Here is a 19776-nt window from a genome sequence, read left to right as displayed (position 1 = left end):
TCCTCTTGGTCTACCATATCAGGAATTTTGTTATGAGTTGATTGTTTTAATTTGACGGTTTACAGTTGGTTCAAGTTAGAATTTGGCAAACCTAAAAACTGATAAAAACTATGCTGAAACAAACACTTGAAACTATATTGTTTTGGCTGACTTGGTTCAGTTTGGCTAAGGTCCGGGTACCAGTAAACCTGGACATGAGTTCGGGTCTGAGTAGAGTAATAAATTATTAAAGCTGCATAGTTGATTTTGTGGAATAGTTAATGCATGGATTTGTATCCCAATTCACACAGTCAGGTGCAGGGTGGGATCTTGGCTTGGTCCTGATCAGATTGGCTCCAGGTGTTACTTGATTTTTTACTAGAACAATTTGATTAACCAATTGAAGGTTTTCCATACTGTAGTAACATAGTTGATTGTATTCGCGTTTCTTATTTCTCTTAAAATCTTATGTAATATATGAGGAACTCACCTTTTCATCAGGAAAAATGAACAAGAAAAATACCGCCCTCTTTTTTTAAATGTGAACTTGAAAAACTGCACCAATTGAACCTACTATTTCAAATAAAAATGACGAAAAAGGAACAAAAAACTTGGTTGCAATAGTTTCACTGGGAAGGTTATAGTGCAAACAGTTCATGTAAATTCAGCTGAATGCTGCACATTTACATGATACATAATTTTTTTTGTAGCAAGATGAATTGAAGATATTTATCAATTAAGGCTAGTTTACTTGAAAAGGCATTTTCACGGGTATAGGTTGACTCTGAGTCTGGTTTGTCTCTTATAACATACCTGCAACAGTCCCATAAATAAACAAAGCTGAGCATATTAATGAGAACCTGACGTGAACTGGGTTTCAAAATGGTCATGAATGTTCATCTCCTATATATCTGTCTACAAGAAAGTACAGTGTGGATCTAGGTATGAACATTCATCTGCCCTCCTGACTGTTAAACAAGTGGTTATGCCCTTGTTTCTTTTTCCCTCAGTTGGATGGGGTTCATGTGAATGCCTACATCCATCATTGCACACAAATGCACATGATTTTAGCCTCCTTGATTAACAGTCAAAACAATTAGAAAATTCCCATCCTGTCTACTAGGTCCTAGGGGTCCCAGGTGATATACCTTGTGATTAGGAATTTGCATGTACCTATATGTCTTGTTTAGTATGTCTCTTCATTGGAGCAATCTTTTTGCTAGAGGCCTTTCATTGGTCCAAATGTTCACTGGAGGGGATCATTAACGTTATTCGATTTTGTCTAGGATTAAGAAATTGACACTTCCAAATGTTGCAAAATTTTTGGATTCTTGTGACATTTTGTACTGTTTTTCTTTTCTTTTGAACACTTCATACACAAACCCCATAATCTGGGATATTATTATCACAGAAGATTATGTACACAGTGAAAAATATATGAAAACTATATTTGTACATATATCTCAGATTTACTTCAATAGCATAATATTCAACTTTGTTGAATGGTAAAAAACTAGTATGTTATTTACTGCATTTCAAAAATATTCTATCCTATGTTTTTAATATTCACACTTTTGTTTTACATAGCATGTTGTGCGTATACGTGGGTTGTGACTATGTACAGCTAACTCAAAGCGATTCCGATGTTAAATCATTGAAGGCTAATCTCTGGGATCAGTGAGAGTTCGGGACCAACAAACTTCAGCATCAAAGCTTACGTGTGCGCCTGCTAGAGAAGAAGCTCTTAGGGAATCGATCTAGACTAGATGAGATGCCGGTGCCATTAAACTAGCTGCCAGAACGAGTTCAAGAGATGAGGATCCAGGTAGTGAAGTCACCTTCCCTTTTGTCCAATCCCTCAGTTTCTGGTCTTTTTGTCCATCCTAGATGTTCATCCCCGTCTACTAAAGGGAGGGGCCGATGCCTATACTGCTTTGGTAAAAAAAAGCATCTATTTACCTGTCTTGACAGTTGCCTGCCGCAAACCCCGAATTTGAAAAGTTCCTTTCAATTAGGATTTTGAAGTGAACCATGACTTCTGTGTACCACTAGTGCCACAAAGGCTTTTGGTGGTCTTATTGGCACATACCACGGTGGGGTCTGCGACTGGGGTGAAGTCGTAACAAGGTAGCCGTAGGGGAACTAGGGCAGGGCTATGAGAGAGAAGGGGCATTCTCGGTCAAAGCATTGATTCTAAGCCTTTCTTCTATGGGGGGCTAGGTCAGAGCTAGCATTGAATAAGAATAAGCTCGGATTCCTCTTAGCCCCCGCCCCGAAATTGACCCACGGCACAACGCCCATTCGCTTCGCACGCGAGAAGGCAACGAAGTTCAGTTCAAGAGACCACAGCGGAGTGGAGTAGCCGCGACACGAAGTTCCTTACCTTAGCTGGAGCTGGATCTCGCTGGTGCCACCTAAACGGTAGGTAGGCGGCGGATGTGTGACGTTAACAAGGCGATGGAATCCCTATAGCTATGCAGCCTAAGCCCGATTCCATCGCCTAGCCCTGCCCTGTAAGCCCACACCTGTGTAGAGTAGATCGTTCAACACCTGCGGCACAAACCCTCCTATTAAAATAGGGGACTATTACAGGATGCTTTGCATACAGACTAGTTGCATCCCTTAGATGGCTGCCTTCTACTTACAGAAGGACTCACTGACGGAAAGGATTCAAACTCAGATGTCGGACTATGATTGGGCCCTGCAGTGGTAGAACCTGGTGAACCGGGCCTACTACTAAACATTGATTCTCTCTCCTAAGCACTCTCTTCTATCTATATTATTAGAACACCAACCCAGCGAAAAAGAAGGCCCGCTTGACGCGGGCTCAGGTCTCCGACAAAATCATATTCCCTCCCTGTCTCGATCACAACGGGCCGTTCCGGCTCTTCCTGGTTGGCTTCTGACTGTGACGTCCCGACGTTTTTGTGCAATAAACCCCTCCGGCCAAAGACTAGTGATAGGTGGTCCCGCGGAGCTTTCGGAGAAGGGTAGCCTAGTGTGTAAGCACATCAATGAACCGCAAGAACGAGATTTCGCATATCATAAAGAAAGAGCTGATTCCGAAGTGTATCCAGGAAGATGAGCTACAGTCAACCAGGCCGACGCAAGGTGGTTGTCGCTCAAGAAACTGTGGAAGCAGACTCCGTGAAAAAGTCGTGTGCAGCAAAGAAAGTAGGAAGATTGTGTTTGAACGCTTTCACTAAGTGTAACGTTCACTCGTTCACTTTTCGACTGTTGGTAGAGCGCCATTCACCCTAGCCCTTATTGTTGTAAGCGCCCTTCTGTCGCCATAGTGATCCGGGAGTCCCATGTGGAAGGGCTCTCGCTCAACGGATCAAAGGTACGTCGGGGATAACAGGCTGATGACTCCTAAGAGCTCTTATCGACGGAGTCGCCCGGACTCGTAACAGACGATTAGGAACAAGAAAAGGATAAGTAGTCTCTGCCGTTGTAGGTCCTTCTCCTTCCGCTGAGGCGGCCCTCAACTTCCTGTTTGCTGCTTGATTTGCTGGATCCGTTGATGGGATTTCCATTGATATAAAAATGTTCCTAACTATCGGGACGAAGAAGAGGTCACCAACCTCGAATGAACAGGGATTCACTCTTTTTTCATATGTCCTGACCATAAGAGCGAAAAAGCGATCCACGACGACAAAGATTGAATCATAACCTCCTCTTGTCTATTAGCTGTCCAAAGGTAGGTTAAAAGGTCTATGCCCAAAATCATTCATTCAAAAAGGTACTTTTTTTCGACTTGGAATTTCATAGGTGTCTCTTAGAGTAGATTCGTGGCCATACGTTCCTTGCAACCTTCAACTCTCCTTTCAAGGTTCATTGATATTGAACCAATTGAACGCACTTCTAAGATTTGTTCCATTTTTGGCAGACCTTGCGTTATGTTACTAGATTAGGATTTTTCATATATAAATGTAATTAATGTAGTTCCTTTAGAAAGGGTTTGCCCATAATGTCCATGAACAGTCGCTCCTTGATTGGCCAAATAGGGCTTAGCTGATCTTATAATTAAGGAGTACAAGTTGTAAGATTCAGAAGTGAAGAGAAAGTTCATAAGCAAGATGATAGTGGATGTGCAACGATGTTCAAGTGGTTAAGTAGCTCGGTGAAATGTTTGTTATAGGCAATTAACCTAGTCAGTGCTAGATTCTGTTGCTTGGTGGTTGTTATGGTAAAAATCGCCACTGAAGTCTGTGTCATAGGTAAAGAGGTGGAGGTTAGACTACAGGAAGTGCCATGATCTTTTGTGGGTATGGCCTCTTGTAAATAGAAAGTAAAAACATCTATTATTTTATGAGAAACATATTATGTTGGTTCAATGTGGGTTGTGGCCCACAGGTATGGCCTTTGTTAAATATAAAGTAACATTTATTATTTAATGAATTATGTTGGTTCGATGTGGGTTTTGGGTCAAGTGCACATATGGTTTTTGTTAAAAGGAAAGTAAAAACATTTATTATTTTCTGAGGATATATTGTATTGATTCAATGTGGGTTCTGTATTTCCTTTCAGGATGTGATTCCCTTTGAAATTAATTTAGCCAAACCTGAATGAATCTTTTGACCAATGTCTGTTGGATTTTATTTCTCATGATATACCATGTATCAGGAATCTAAGAAACAGTTACCATAGTTGTGGAGAAAGGATATGCTGGAGCTAACTTGCTACTTATATCCCAATTGTTAGTTTGGCAAATCAGAGTCTTATGAAGAAACTTATCTGAGCGTTCTTTCTGCTCTATCTTAAGAATATTTTTAAAGAATAATTTCAAACTTTCACTGTTAGCATTACATGCGTACCACTCTAGCACCAATGAATTATTAGGTAAGACACAATATTTATTTTTACCTAACGCTTATGTGACAATTACCTTTTTAACAAATTGATGTTGGTTACAGATATAATGATGCTTGGAAAGTCTACGAGGCCCTGGAAACTAATAACATCATACCAGATCATGTAACTTGTTCTATTTTGATAACCATCATGAGAAAGAGTGGTAAGCATGCCAAAGACGCATGGCAATTCTTTGAACGTATGAACAGAAAAGGCGTGAAATGGAGTTTAGAAGTCTTTGGCACACTTATAAAGTCCTTTTGTGACGAGGGACTAAAGAAGGAAGCCCTGATTATTCAATCGGAAATGGAGAAGAAAGGAATTTCGTCAAATGCCATTATATATAACACTTTGATGAATGCTTACAGTAAATCCAACCAGATTGAAGAAGCAGAAGGCCTCTTTGATGAAATGAAGGAAAAAGGAGTAAAACCAACCATGGCAACATATAACATTTTGATGGATGCATACAGTAGAAGAATGCAACCTGAGATTATCGAAGATCTATTATTAGAAATGCAAGGAGTAGGCTTGAAACCGAATGTCAAATCATACACTTGCCTCATAAGTGCTTATGCTAGGCAAAGGAAAATGAGTGACATGGCTGCAGACTCATTCTTGAGAATGAAGAAGGCTGGAATAAAACCGACATCTCATTCTTATACTGCTCTTATTCATGCTTACTCACTTGGTGGATGGCACGAAAAGGCATTTGCTACATTTGAGAGTATGAAAAGGGAAGGTATAAAACCCTCAATTGAGACCTACACAACTCTACTTGATGCATTTAGGCGAGCTGGTGAGACTCATACTTTGATGGAGATATGGAAGTCAATGGTCAATGATAAAGTTGAAGGGACCCGAGTTACTTTTAATATAGTCCTGGATGGATTAGCAAAACATGGTCTTTATGTTCAAGCAAGAGATGTGATGTCGGAATTTGGGAGGTTCGGGTTTCAGCCAACTGTGATGACTTATAATATGTTGATGAATGCATACGCAAGGGGAGGGCAACATTATAAATTACCTCAGCTGTTGAAAGAGATGGCTGCTCTTAATTTGAAGCCTGATTCAGTTACATACTCCACAATGATATATGCATATGTCCGGGTTCGTGATTTTACGAGGGCCTTTTATTATCACAAGCAAATGGTGAAGAGTGGACAGGTGCCTGATGCGAAGTCGTACCAAAAGTTGCGAAGTATTTTGAATGAGAAAGCTGAGATGAAGAATAGAAGGGATAGGAGTGCTATACTTGGAATAGTTAATAGTAAAATGGGTATAAAACCAAAGAGTGGGAAGAAAGATGAGTTCTGGAAGAGCAAGAAAAGGCAATCGAGGTTGCAAAACAGGTTTATTACATGATGCCTTGTAGTGAACTGTGTTCTCACAGAAGTTTCTCATGTCTATTCTGATTATGATCCTACTTTCCATTTCAGGTAGACAGAGATGGTATGGATCTCAAAGAGCTCATTTACAGAAAGGAAAATGCAACTGACATATTTTTTGAGTTAAAGAGGTTAAAAATGTCTCTGCTCAAGGGTCAGGCAAAACTCAGGTAATTTACAATTTTCATATTAGAGTCATCGTAGGATTGCATTTCACTATGTATACATTAAAATAACATAGTTAGGCTCGACACTAGTAGAAATGTGAGTGTCCTAGACGGAAAAATCTATCTAGTATGCTCAAACAATCGTTTAGGATGAACATTCTAGACGAAATTTCATCTAGGATATTCTATCTAGAAGATTTTTGTCGAGGATGAAGCATCCTAGACGGAAACTCCGCTTAGGATGATCATCCTAAGCGGAATCGCATCGTAGATGGATTACCTGTCTAGGTTGCCCAAAAACATCCTAGACGAAATGTCGTCCATGATACGCATACTAGACGGAATTCCCTCTAGAGTGCTATAACGCATCATAAATGGAACGCCATCTAGGATGCATGTCTCAGACGAAATATCCATATTTAGATATGTACAAAGAAAGTTATGTTCTTTTTACTACGAGAGTATCATGCTCAAATTTCTGTATGAATAGTTATGTTACATAAATTGACATACAACCCATGTTTACACTAATACAAAGCAAGATAACCAATACTTGATCACATTAGGCTTGAAAACCAGTAAATGTCATATTTTCTATGCTCATAGATATAAATATTATATTTTTATAACTACTCATTGACATGCAAGGGCCAATCATTGCTTCAATGTAACATGCAATGGTAAATCCTCACATGTAAGACCAAAAACCAAATTAAATCCTTTGTTTCAATCTTATATCCCTAATAACAACATGAAGAAGAGAATTATAAGAAATTATACCTAGATTTGAGACTTTGCTCAAATTCAAATTCCTCCTCCAAAATCCTCAAACTATCTTCTTTCTCCTCTCCTTCTTGTTCAATCTCTAGAGTTTGAGAGATGAGGCTATTAAATTTATTATTATTCCTTTTTTTAAACATGATGAGATGTGCCTAGGGTTTGGTCGGTCAGAGGAGAGGGGAGGGAATGAGGTTTTGATTTTTTTTTTGAAAATGACAAAATAAGAAGTGGAGTGTACTAGTATATAAAGCCCATGTGAAGAGGAATTTTCAAATTTAGCCTAGGTTAAGGGTTTTTATGCAAAATTTACCCACTAACATGGCTGATCAAATTAAACAATTATGTTAATTAGAGAGTTTAGAAAATAGGTATTTAACAATTGGGTTATCTCTAATCAAAGTTTAAATCATGGTTGGTTTATGTTTACATGCTAAATTTGTATGCATGCTATGACTTAGTTAACTAGATCATAATATGAGAATTAGCTGAGTTAAAATCCTCATACTAGAAGATTATATGTAGTACAAGGAAGGAAAGAAGTTACAAGGAAGGAAAAAAGTTAACTAGAAGATTATATATATATAGCAAAGCTCCTATAAACTTAAATGGTTAGGAACACTTGTCCGCCAAACTTTTTATCCCTTCATTATTCTTTGAAATTTATGCTATACATCAATGCTATCTTTGAGATTTGTGCATTCATTTGTATCACATGCTAGCACAAATCTAAATGCAAAATCAATGGACAAAAAAGTTGGTGAACAAAGGGTTTCTATCCACTTAAGTTTATAGTAGCCTTACTCATATATATATGTTATAGTCTGCAAATAACTTAAGTGTTAACCTCCCTTGGGAAACTGACACGTGTCCCGCACCACGCCTAATTTGACTTGTGTACAATTCGGATGACTCAAGCTGCCTATACGATCGACTCTCTTGGTCGAGAACCTGCATAGCAAAGTAAAAAGGCGGTACTTCTCGTCCAACCTAACCAATCGCCTCTGCGAATAACCCACACGGCCTACTGTTTCAACCGGCAACTCGGGCAACCGAGTAAAAAGGTTGTGTTAGTCGGCCTTCCACCAGACAACTGAAGAGACGGTAGTTTCCTCGACCGCACTGACATCCGTCTACCCTTTCATTTGCTCCTCTGACAAAGTCATCATTGATCTAGTCTCTATGGCCTTTACGACTCATCAGACCTAGTCAGTACCAAGCAGCTGCTATCTTATTGTACTAATCACCTAGATTACCTATCTTCGCAAGCGACAGACACTTGTCAGCTGTCTGCTTAGTCAGTTGCCTGTCCGGACTCGGCTCAAGTTACCTATCTATCCTTCTGATCATTTATAAAAGGAAGTCATCCAACTCAAGGTAGCTCTCTGGTCTTTTTCACATAACTTTGAAACTTTCTACATCATCTCACGTTTTCCCATTCAAATTCATATACTGACTTGATCGTTGGACGAACAATTGGAGAATCCAATTCCAACCTCTTACGAGTTCTTCGTGTGTAAGGAAGAACAACTATTTATAGAGCCAGCCATCTGAAGGAGTTTGAGGACCCTAATTCTACTTTAATCCACAAATAAACCCTCTGTCGTTGTCAGAGGTATCTGTTCTGCTTAGTTTTAGTTTTTTTGTCTCTTTATTGTCGGCTGACATCTGGCTTTGGCTAGTCACGCAGGTTGACCTATATTCTAATTCTGCTTTTTTTGTTTTATCATGTTAATAAAAGGAAGTCATCCTTCAACTTCAAGGTTTACTCTCTTGTGCTTTTTTTCCAGCATTAAGCGTTTTTGATATCTTTCCTACTAGTAATTCTGCAGCCGTTTGTTCTCTCGCGTCAATTCAGGATTATTTCATATACTTAGCTAGGGAGGTTGACTTGATCGTTTGGGACTGGCGAACAATTGGAGAAATCCAATTCCAGGAACCCTCTTTTTTACTTGAGTTCTGCTTCGTGGATTGTGTAAGAAGAAGCAACTATTTATTATGAGCCATTGCCTCTGAAAGGATGTTTTGAGGACCGTGCTTCTGGGTGAGTTTTCTAATTTTGCTCTATGCTTTAATCCACAGTTCAAATAATCCGCTCTCTGTTAGATAACTGAGCATCACTAATATATATATATATATAAATATATATATATATATAAGTATACGTGATATATCTATATAGTATTCATATATTTATATATTATACTTATATTACTGAGAGAGCGAGAAGAGAGAGAGAGGTAGAGAGAGATAGAGAGGAGGGAGGAATGGGTTATGCTTGGTACCAAGGCACCGAAAATTGTTGCTTGGTAGTGACGGTGAATATTATCTTTCACTGCATCAAATGGAGGGCCCACATTCATGTGGTCCCCCAATTTGAAATGAGTGGATGAGAGATAGTGACATTCTCACATACTCAAAGTCAGCAAATTTGTGCTTGTACCATAGGCATACTCATTTTTCTCATAATATATATATTTATATATATATATATATATATATATATATATATATATATATATATATATATATATATATATATATTATATATATATATATATATATATATATATAGTATGTTTCTTTATAGCGCATCTATACATGTTATATATATGTACATATATATTGTGCGTGTATAGCAATATGGAGGAAATTGGTAACCTACAAATATCAATATATATATATATATATATATATATATATATATTATCATATTATATATGTATGTTTTCTTTATACATCTATAACATGTTATATATATGGTACATATATATGTGTGCGTGTATAGCAAATATGGAGGAAATTGGTAGACCTAAAGCCACAAGTTTTTGTGCTTGTAGTGAGGTGCTAATTCATCCATCCACTCATTGTAAATGGGGACAACCTCATTTACATGGGTTGGAGAGCGGGATGGGAATGAGACACTTCAGTACCAAGCACAAAATTTGTGGCTGATACCGAAGTTTTTACATTTTTCTGCAGTATGTGGTGATGTCGTGTGTATATATATATAGTATATATATAATATATATATATATATATATATATATATATATATATATATAATATATATATAATGTGAAAACTCCTAATCAAACTAAGTGGATAGAAATAGTTTATCGCACCAACTTTTTATATGGGCATGGATCCTTGGCCTAAGGGATCTTGCAATGATATGAAGAGACTTTTTATATTAATAAATGAGTGGCTAAAAAGTTTGGTGACAACTATTCGCCTATCCACTTAAGTTGATAAGGAGTCTTGCTCTCTATATAATATATATATATATATTATATATATATATATATATATATATATATAATATATATATATAATAACATATCAATTTTTTCTTTATATCTATATATGTTCTTTATATTATCTAACACACACACACACATATATATATATATATACACACACACATATACCTATACGTACATGCATGCATGCATACGTACGTACGTACGTACAATGAAACGTTTTAGGTAAAATCAAACCAAGAATAATGTTTAATCACAAAAGTTCAATTTTGATCGCATGCAATAATGCGATTGGTATTTTTCCAAATATTGAAGTAATGATTTTCATTTTTCGGAACCGATTGTTTTTGACTCGATAGTACCAAAGGAACTAATTTAGGGTATAAGACTGTAAGTAATAGGGAAATTGGATTTCCTTTGAATCACATGTGTCCGTGACTGTCCGTGGAGAATCCGTGTCTGACATGTGTCGGACACTGACACGACACCCAAAATGCCATGTCCGAGTAGCCTAGTTTTTAACATAAAGTAATCATTTTCGGATATAAAACTTAGTTTCATGCCCAAATGGAGTCGTGTATCTTATTAGAAGTCAAAAGGATTGACAATAATTATTGGATAGGAGTCTATGGGTAACGGTAAATATTTTTTTATTCACCTAAATTGGATATATAATTATATATCACACTATCTTTCGAAAAACATAATTGTTTGATTAAATCATGCATTTTCACATCTTAAACAAACTTATAATGCCTTATATATAACACATATATTAAGGTTAAAGTTAGTGTTATGTGATGTTCTTACTGTTATTAGAGTTATTACGAATTAGGATTACAGATAGTGACAATATTGTTATTAATCTTTCTTATTTGGTTATTAGGAATTAGGATTAAAGATAACGTTACTAGTGTTGTTATTGTATTAGGATTAAGGTAACTAGGATGAAGGTAGATGGCATTAAGGGTGGTGTGATTAGTGTTATTATAGTTTTTATGGTTACAGTTAAGTGTTATTTGGGTTATTGTGATTACGGTAACGAGACTTAAGCTTATTGTTAGTATTGCTAGTGTTAATATGGTTATTACGCTTAGAGTAACTGGCTTATGGTAATTAGGGTTATTAAGGTTATAGTAATAAGTATTAATTAATGATTTAGGGTAATAGTAAATAGGGTTAGGATTATTATGTTAATTAGCCTAATTTGATTAATTAGGACTAGGGTTATTAATTAAAGTTTAGATTAAAGGTTAATAAGGTTATAGTAATTAGGGTGAGGCTTATTAGGGTAATTAACTAATAAGGTTATAGTAATTAGGGTGAGGCTTATTAGGGTAATTAACCAGTTAGAGTAATTTAGGCTAGATTTTAATTAATTTTATATTTAGGGTTATTAAGGTTGTAGTAACTTGGGTTGTAACAATGAGGTTAGGTTTATTAGGGCAATTAGTCTAATTAGAGTAGTTATTAGGTTTGTTAATTAATGATTAAATTTAGGGTTATTAAGATTAAATCAATTAGATCTATAGTTTTTAGAGTTGGGCTTGTTAGGCTAGTTGGCCTAATTAGGGATAGGTTTATTAGTTAATGTTTTGATTTAGGGGTAATTAGGGATAGGGTTAGAGTTAAGGTCAGAATTGATTAGTAGATTTGTTAGATCTAAGTTTAGAGTAAAGATTAGAGTTTATGATTAGAGTTAAGTGCTCAAACGTTAACTAGATCTATTCATTAGCATTGATCAAAAGCTTAAAATTTCACAAAGAAAGATTACTTTTTAATGGATCTAATATTGAGGGGGTTGGGTGACCTCGTGTGGCTATGTGGGGTTGACGGTTGGTGTCTGTAGCGTGGGACCGTAGGCAGCGTGTGCGGATCTGGTGGACCTAGTGGCGTTCGCGTGGAGGAGTTGGGGGAGAGAAAGGAGGCAACAGCGGGACGGGGGAGGAGGATGAAGGCTGCAGGGATGTCACATGAGAGAGTGAGAGTGAGAGAGGAATTTAAGGTGAGGGAGGAGGATGAAGGCTGCGGGATTGTCACCAGAGAGTGAGAGCAAGGTTGCGGGGATGTCACCTGAGAGAGTGAGGTGAGGGAGGAGGATGAAGGCTGCGGGATTGTCACCAGAGAGTGAGAGCAAGGCTGCGGGGAGTGAGAGCAAGGCTGCGGGGATGTCACCTGAGAGAGAAAGAGGAATTTAAGGTGAGGGAGGAGAATGAAGGCTGCGGGATTGTCAAAGAGAGAGAGAGAGGATGAAGGCTGCGGGATTGTCACGAGAGAGAGAGGGGATTGTCGAGATCGAGATCGAGAGAGAGAGAGAGAGAGAGAGAGAGAGAGAGAGAGAGAGAGAGAGAGAATTTGGGGATGTCCTCAGGGATGTAGAGAGAGAGAGAGAGAGAGAGAGAGAGAGAGAGAGAGAGAGAGAGAGAGAGAGAGAGAGAATTTGGGGATGTCCTCAGAGTTTTTGGTAGTGAGTCTAGGATGTCGGCATCATAGATGCAACATCCTAAGCAGAACATTTTCGTCTAGGATGGTGGGTTTTTTGCTAGTGTTTTTATGAGAAAACATTTTTATTCTTTTATTCTTTTATTTTTTATTTTGAATTGGGTCTTAGATGCACCATTATTTTTCGCAAACAAACTTAACTAATTAGGTAGAGAAGAGACCAAAAATCAGAAGACCGAGTTGGGAGCCTTAAAGATCTAATTCAAAAGTGAAACTTATGTCATTGGTATTATTTTCAGAGTTGTATTTCAACTTCTCCTTAATTGTTCGAATGAATATGTATGTGCCTTGTTCACAGGGATTAAAAGATTTAAGATTATAAGTTGATGAACTGAAGGGGAGTCCCTCGCATTGACTGGATATACTGAGGCTGTCATAAAGATTCCATCTTAAGAAAGATACAACCTAATGGTTTTGCATGATATCTCCGAATCATCCCATACTAATCATGGAACAAGCAGACAAGCAGTGATCAGTTATGCTTTCCAGAGTACCAAGTTTACAAGTCGTACAGTCAATGCACAAGCTCAGGAAAATTGAATGGTGTAAACATTTGGTCAGAAAATGAAGAATATGCATCAACCATCATCACCTAGAGAAAATAGGCCTGGAACAACAAGAATATGCTAAGCTTGGTGGTTTTTGGAGTTCCTGACTGACTTATGAGAATGGAGTCGGTGTCTTATTTCACTCACTTCCTGTGTATTGTTTTTTTTTTTGGTGTGGCAGTTGCTATGCCCTTCCACCAAAGACTGCTTAAATATGCTTATGATGATAAACATTTATACCTGCCTTCTATGCTATATGTACTCCGAAAATGAAATTGGCTTGTATCATGTGTCACTCGTAGTTTTATACTCAAAAGCTGGTTCAGACATTAAATTTGTGTTGTGTCAGTAAAAAGCATATAGAGGAGTTGGGTTTGTTAGAACTAAGAGAAGGTAATTTGAAAATTCTCACTGATTGTTTGGTAACAAAGGCTCGAGTTATGTTGAAGATTGATGGCCGTGAGCATATGCAGTTATTATACATGCATAAAAAATGCTTCCCCAGCCGCATACTTAATGATTCAATTTCAGTCCTCCCCAAGCGTAAGGTTTGCACATCAATGGTTTCCATGGTCCTACATTTCACAGATCAGGTTTACTTATTGATGGCTTCTCCTGTCAATTGTTGTGTAACATCGAATGATTGTGATATCCACAAGCATTGGCTTGCTCAAATATTTGTCATTAATTAAATGTACCAATGCGCTGTTGCACATTAAATTTCTAGTCCAGGCAGAGGTGAAGGGTTGACTATACAGGTCTGTGTTAGCATGGAAACCCCAGAGTAGGGGTTTCCAAGAAATGCCACATTAGCCCTAGAAAATGAGTTTCCTTTTCTGTTGTTGGTTGGCAAGAGAAAAGAGGAAACCTTCATCCTAAAACTGATAAAAAATGTATGAAATGAGCCAAATCAACCGACCCTATATTGATGTGTTTGTTACAGACATCTTACGTATTTATTAGGCAAATCTTCATTCAAATCCAAGTCATTCCTATATGATGTTACGGCCTCCAGCAGCAAGTGTGGAGCGTAGGATATCACACTCCTATGCTATAAGATGTGTGATGCCATGGCAATGTCAAGAATTCTAAATTAGTCTTTTATCAAGAGCAGAAGATCCACATTGAAATTTTAAATTCCGAGCAAGATTCCTAAAAACCAAAAGTAGTTAAATTAGATTGATGTTGCACGTACCAAGTAGATTGATGCGGCATAAACATATACCAAAAAGTTGCAAGTGCACAACTAATCAAGTTATAGTATAAAAAATTATCGATCCCACGAGTAAGGTGTTTTGTAGGAGAAAATTAAAATCGGTTCTTATGTTGTGTGCATGACAATTAGGAGTGATGAGTGAATATGATTATGGAGAGATAGAGAGAGTGAAAGTGATAGTGTGTAAATCGGCACAAAATGTAAGTGAGAGTGGATGCGACAAAGAATGAATGATTTTCACAAGGAAAGATGAATAAAATCAAGAATCAAAAAGGAGAATTAAGAATAAAAAAAAAATTCAAGAAATTAAAGATGGTAGATTCAATTAAAAATATGGGTAATCTAGAATTGAATCCATTTCTTAGAAAATGGTGATTCTCTAGAGGGTTCTAGTGTAAAGGCGAATCAAAAAAATAAAAATGAATAAAAAAAAACTAAACCCGAGAGGGTTCTAGCCTCAAGATGAATAGTGCAAGAAAATAAAATGGTAATTCCCTAGAGTGTTCTAGCCTCAAGGCGAATCAAAGAAAATAAAAAATAAACAAAAATAAAAAGTAATCCCAATAGGGTTCTAGCCTCAAGGCGAATAGTGCAAGAAAATAAAATCTAAACTACAAAATAAATTGCAAAAACTAAGCTACAAAATAAATTGCGAATAGTGCAAGAAAATAAAATCTAAACTACAAAATAAATTGCAAAAACTAAGCTACAAAATAAATTACAAGAATTAAATACGAGAAAATAAAGACATGAAATAAATCTAATCTATAAGCATGAAACAAATTTAAGACAAGAGGGTTCTAGCCTCTTGGCTATTTAAACAATAAAATCTAACTACAAGCATAAAAATAAATCTAAACTAATAAGCAATAAAAGAGAAAATAAGAAAAACAAACCTTCAAATTAATCTCCATCTTCATCTTCATCATCCAACAAAGAGAAGAAAAGAAGAAAAACAAACCTTCAAATTAATCTCCATCTTCATCTTCATCATCCAACAAAGAGAAGAAAAGAAAAAGTTAAAGTGCTGAACTTTTTTTTATTAATTATAACAAAAAGTTACAAGTTTGGAAGGTCTTCTCAATTAAGAGTAACCATCCTCTCCAAATAGAGATACAAATTTTTTTACACCCTCAACCCCTCACTCTCTACCCCTATTTATAGTAAACATCAACCAATATGAGCCCTTGGATTGAAATCTTATCCAAAACCATCAAAAATCAGCCCTTAATTCATAACAGAACTGTCAGTATCGATGCCAGCATTGATGCCCGCATCGATGCCCACATCGATACTAGCATCGATGTCCTATCAAATTTCTACCTTCATGGATGATTTCGTCTCGTCGAGATAGGCGATTTTCATATATAATATGTTAAATTCCGCCTTCCGGGTTGAGAGATATCGTCGTTTCTTTGCGGCTAACTATCTTGAATACATTTTTTTTTCATATTTGATTTTTTTATTTTCTCCGGCTTCTACAGGCTATTCGGCTTGATTCTGGGCTTGAGCTTTTTAGCTATTTCTTGTGTTCTTCATTTAATTCATGAGTTTTTATTGAGAGAAGAGATCTTGGGCTTTATTCTTCATTAACCTGCAATTAAAGATAAAAATAATTATTAATGACATATTTATTCATATAAAATAGATAATAAGGGTATAAAATTATAATAAAATATGATTATCAAATACCCCCACACCTAAACTTTTGCTAGTTCTCTAGCAAAGAAAGAAAAAAGAAAGAAAACCTAACTCACTTTTGCAGGAATCGCGGTTGTATTTAGCGCATACAACAAGCCTTTAAACCCCTAGGTTATCCTAGTGGACGAGTTGTAGTCTCGTGAGAGTTTGCAGTGAATATACTCACAAAATTCGGTCATCTTGCCAAATTAAAGAAGTTAGTAAATAACTAAATTTACTTGATAATTGAAGCTAGTTATTACTCAAGAAAATATTTTTATATATAACTCTAAGGTAAATTTCCTAGAAAATCTTCTCATTATAGCAATACAAAACCAAGCCAAACTTAGAAATTTAATTTAAAAGTTTTGAAAAGAACATGCTAACTCATTATTTTAAATAATTTTTAAGTTACTTGATCTAAAATATTTTCCAAGACCATATATACAAATATAACTATATATATAAAACATTTATTAGTATTTTTATTTTTATTCTTTTTCTTTCTTTTTTTTAACTCTTTCTTCCTTGGTGATTTTTTTTCTACTTTACGAGCTTTCTAAGTGACCATTTAACGAGTTTTGGGCCAATGGATCCCAACCTAATTAGACTTAGGTCATTAAGTATGAAAATACTCATTGGGCTTAATTACTCGGTCAGCTTAGGATTTATAAGATAGAATCACATTGAATTCAAGAGTTTTTTTCTTTTTTTTGTGCCCATTTTTTGTACTTTTCTTTTGTAATTTTTTTATGTATATGTATATATATTATGAAAAATATGTAAATCAAGACACTTTAAAAAATTATTTTCAACTCTAAGCTAAGCATGCAAAAATTTCATTATTTTAAATAAAAGTCCAAGTTAAGGCTTAAGTAAAATATAGTACTTTGAAAATTAATTCTTTAGAAATTTATTTAGAGTTATCATAAAAGGTGAACTTAAGTAAATAACTAACTAGGGATTAGAAAATTTTAAATTTATTAAATAAATTAATTATTACTTAACTCTATCAATTTGGCAAGTGATAATATTTTTATAAATTTTTTTTAAGAAAGAAAAAGAAATAAAAAATGCAACTAAAAAGGTAAAATAAATAGGAAAAAATAGCTAATTCCTACCCCCACATCTAAATTTTGTATTGTCCTCAATGCACAAAGTAAAACAGATAAGAAGTGAAGCACTTACAATTGGTCGGCTGATAAAAATCTGTAATTATCTTTGGTCTTGTGGAGGATGAAATCATCAATATATGTATATATTTTTCTTTTCTTTTTTTTCAATTTTTTTTTCTTTCTTTTTTTCTATTTTTTTCTTTTTTTCTTTTTTTTCAAAACTGAACAAGAAACTTTAAAATGAGAGAAGATTTTATTATGCTGAAATAAATAAAATAAACAATGTAGAATAAAATATTCAACATGAAGAGCTTGTGTTCTACATTGAATCCTACCTTATTGCTGAAAATTCTTTCCTGGATTTTAAACAAATTCAAAATGATATAATCAACACTGTGCTAAAATTCTAAGTATATCAGGGTGTTCAATAATTCTTGTGGTAATGGAAGGTAGGTATTATTGGTGTCATGCGATTTGAACTTAGATTCTTGATTTATGAATGTTTGTTTTCTAACAACCAATTTTTCTTTAACACTTTCCTCAACCCCAAGATTCAGGGCTGAGGTGTAAAATTTTGATTGTTGTTTATTTTCCAAAAAACTTAGTTCATCAAGAAAGAGTTTTTCAAAATTCAGTTCAAAGCAGCAATTGTTTAACACGGTTTCTTTATTTTGACAAACCTGATCTGCTTCTCCTAATATTTTCAGCTCCACACCAAAAAAATTTTCAAAACTTAGATCTGACTCTTCTTCTTCTTCCTCTGGTCTTTCCTAAATTGAGTTATCAGAAGGAGAATGAATTGGAACAAGAATTTGGCTTAAAGGTGTTCTTTCCTGATTATCGATCTGTTTTCCTGACTGTAGTGCATTCATTTGAGTGTCCTTACGATTGACCATGGGTTGACTCAGAATTTCTCCTTCCTCTCCTTCACTTATGGCACTATCTAGTTGATCAATGTGGGTTTCTAATCTAGCTATGTCTTGAGTGTTAGAATTAAGTATGAGTTCGGTTGATTGCATAAAGGAGTTCATCGTATAGGATGTTTGAGTTAACATATCTGCGGCTAGTGTGGAGGCCTTAATTATGATTTCAAAACCTTTTTCTAAAATATTGAGACGTTCATCATGACCTGTATCAAGAGGAGTGTGAGTTACAACTTGATGATGAGGGGACTGATTTTGATGTGACAGATTGGGTTGTTGAAATTATGGATGAGAATTGAAAGGAACTGTGTTTCCCCTAGGAAAATGTTGGGTCGAAGAGGGAGTGAAGTTTTGAGTTCTCGAGTGGTTTTCCTGATTCCATGCAATGTTTGAGTAATTTGCCCAACCTGGATTGTAGGTTAAAAAAAATGGATCATTCACCGAATACTAAGATTGGCTCTCTACAAACTCCCGAGCTTCATTGGGGATTTCAATCCTCTTAGGATAACATAAATCTTGGAGAACATGTGGATTAGCCATTTCTTTAATTTTTTCAAAACGAATTTGTCGATGTGTATTGTCCCTAATCCACGTTTTGCATGCACCCAAAACAATTTCTTTTTATACCCTTTTTTTAAGATAAAACAAAAGTTAGTTTTTTTATGAGAAGAAAAAGGAAAAACCTAACTAAAACAAATAAAAAACAATCACTTTCCAATCACTTTAACTCTAGGGTTAAGCCTAACTCAGCTAGATCAGCTCCTAACCAAAAGTTCCTTAAGTGAAAAGTAAAAGTTTTACTCGGTTAGTTAGCCAGGTAAGGATAGGAACAGAGGTTGATCAAAGATCGATTAAGTACCTCGTTCCTTGCAGAACGCTTTACGTAACCCTTAAACCTTGCCTTATACACCAACTAATCCAAGAAAACATAAACCGGTTCACCTAAAGATTCTTTGTTCCTTTTTGAGCTCGATTCCTTAGGGCCAACGTCTAATGAGTTTTATTAGGCTTGGATTGTGTAGTGAGGAATTAGTAATTTTTGGGCTAATAAAAGGATGATGAAATCTCTCACCTTATCTTGATTAGGGTGTTTTGCCCTTAAGAATATTTTCAAGCGTGTGCCAAATCAAGATGCTCAAATCACTTTGATGAATTCCTACTAACTATATGAAATGCAACCCTAGGAATTAAAAGTGACTAAAAAGGATGGTAAAAAAAAATCTTTTTTTAATTAGGGTTAATAATCAAACAAATGAGAAGGGGGGAATTTGTTTGAATTTATTATCTTGTTAGTAAATGTCAAAGTGGAGGGTGAATTTTATTATGGTCAACGATTTTTTTTAAGATCCTAATTGTCACTAATT

General features: G+C 35.7%; 1 protein-coding gene across 2 annotated transcripts in view; it reads left to right on the top strand.

Annotated features, from left to right (window-relative positions):
- LOC109823869 (pentatricopeptide repeat-containing protein At5g50280, chloroplastic) overlaps positions 1–13803 on the top strand; it is a 17609-nt gene extending 3806 nt beyond the window's left edge. Inside the window, exons 2-4 of one of the 2 annotated variants that reach the window (XM_020390290.1) lie at positions 4896–6173; positions 6273–6391; positions 13229–13803. In XM_020390290.1, the coding sequence (XP_020245879.1) occupies positions 4896–6173; positions 6273–6276 (1282 nt within the window). In that variant the 3' untranslated portion in view covers positions 6277–6391; positions 13229–13803. Of the gene's footprint in view, positions 1–4895; positions 6186–6272; positions 6392–13228 lie in introns of both variants that reach the window. The other variant, XM_020390289.1, reaches the window with a different exon arrangement.

This window comes from Asparagus officinalis, chromosome 9 (genome assembly GCF_001876935.1).
Source record: "Asparagus officinalis chromosome 9, Aspof.V1, whole genome shotgun sequence".
NCBI lineage: Eukaryota > Viridiplantae > Streptophyta > Magnoliopsida > Asparagales > Asparagaceae > Asparagus > Asparagus officinalis.
Note: the sequence above shows the minus strand (reverse complement) of the source record. Positions and strands in the feature narration are given on the sequence as shown.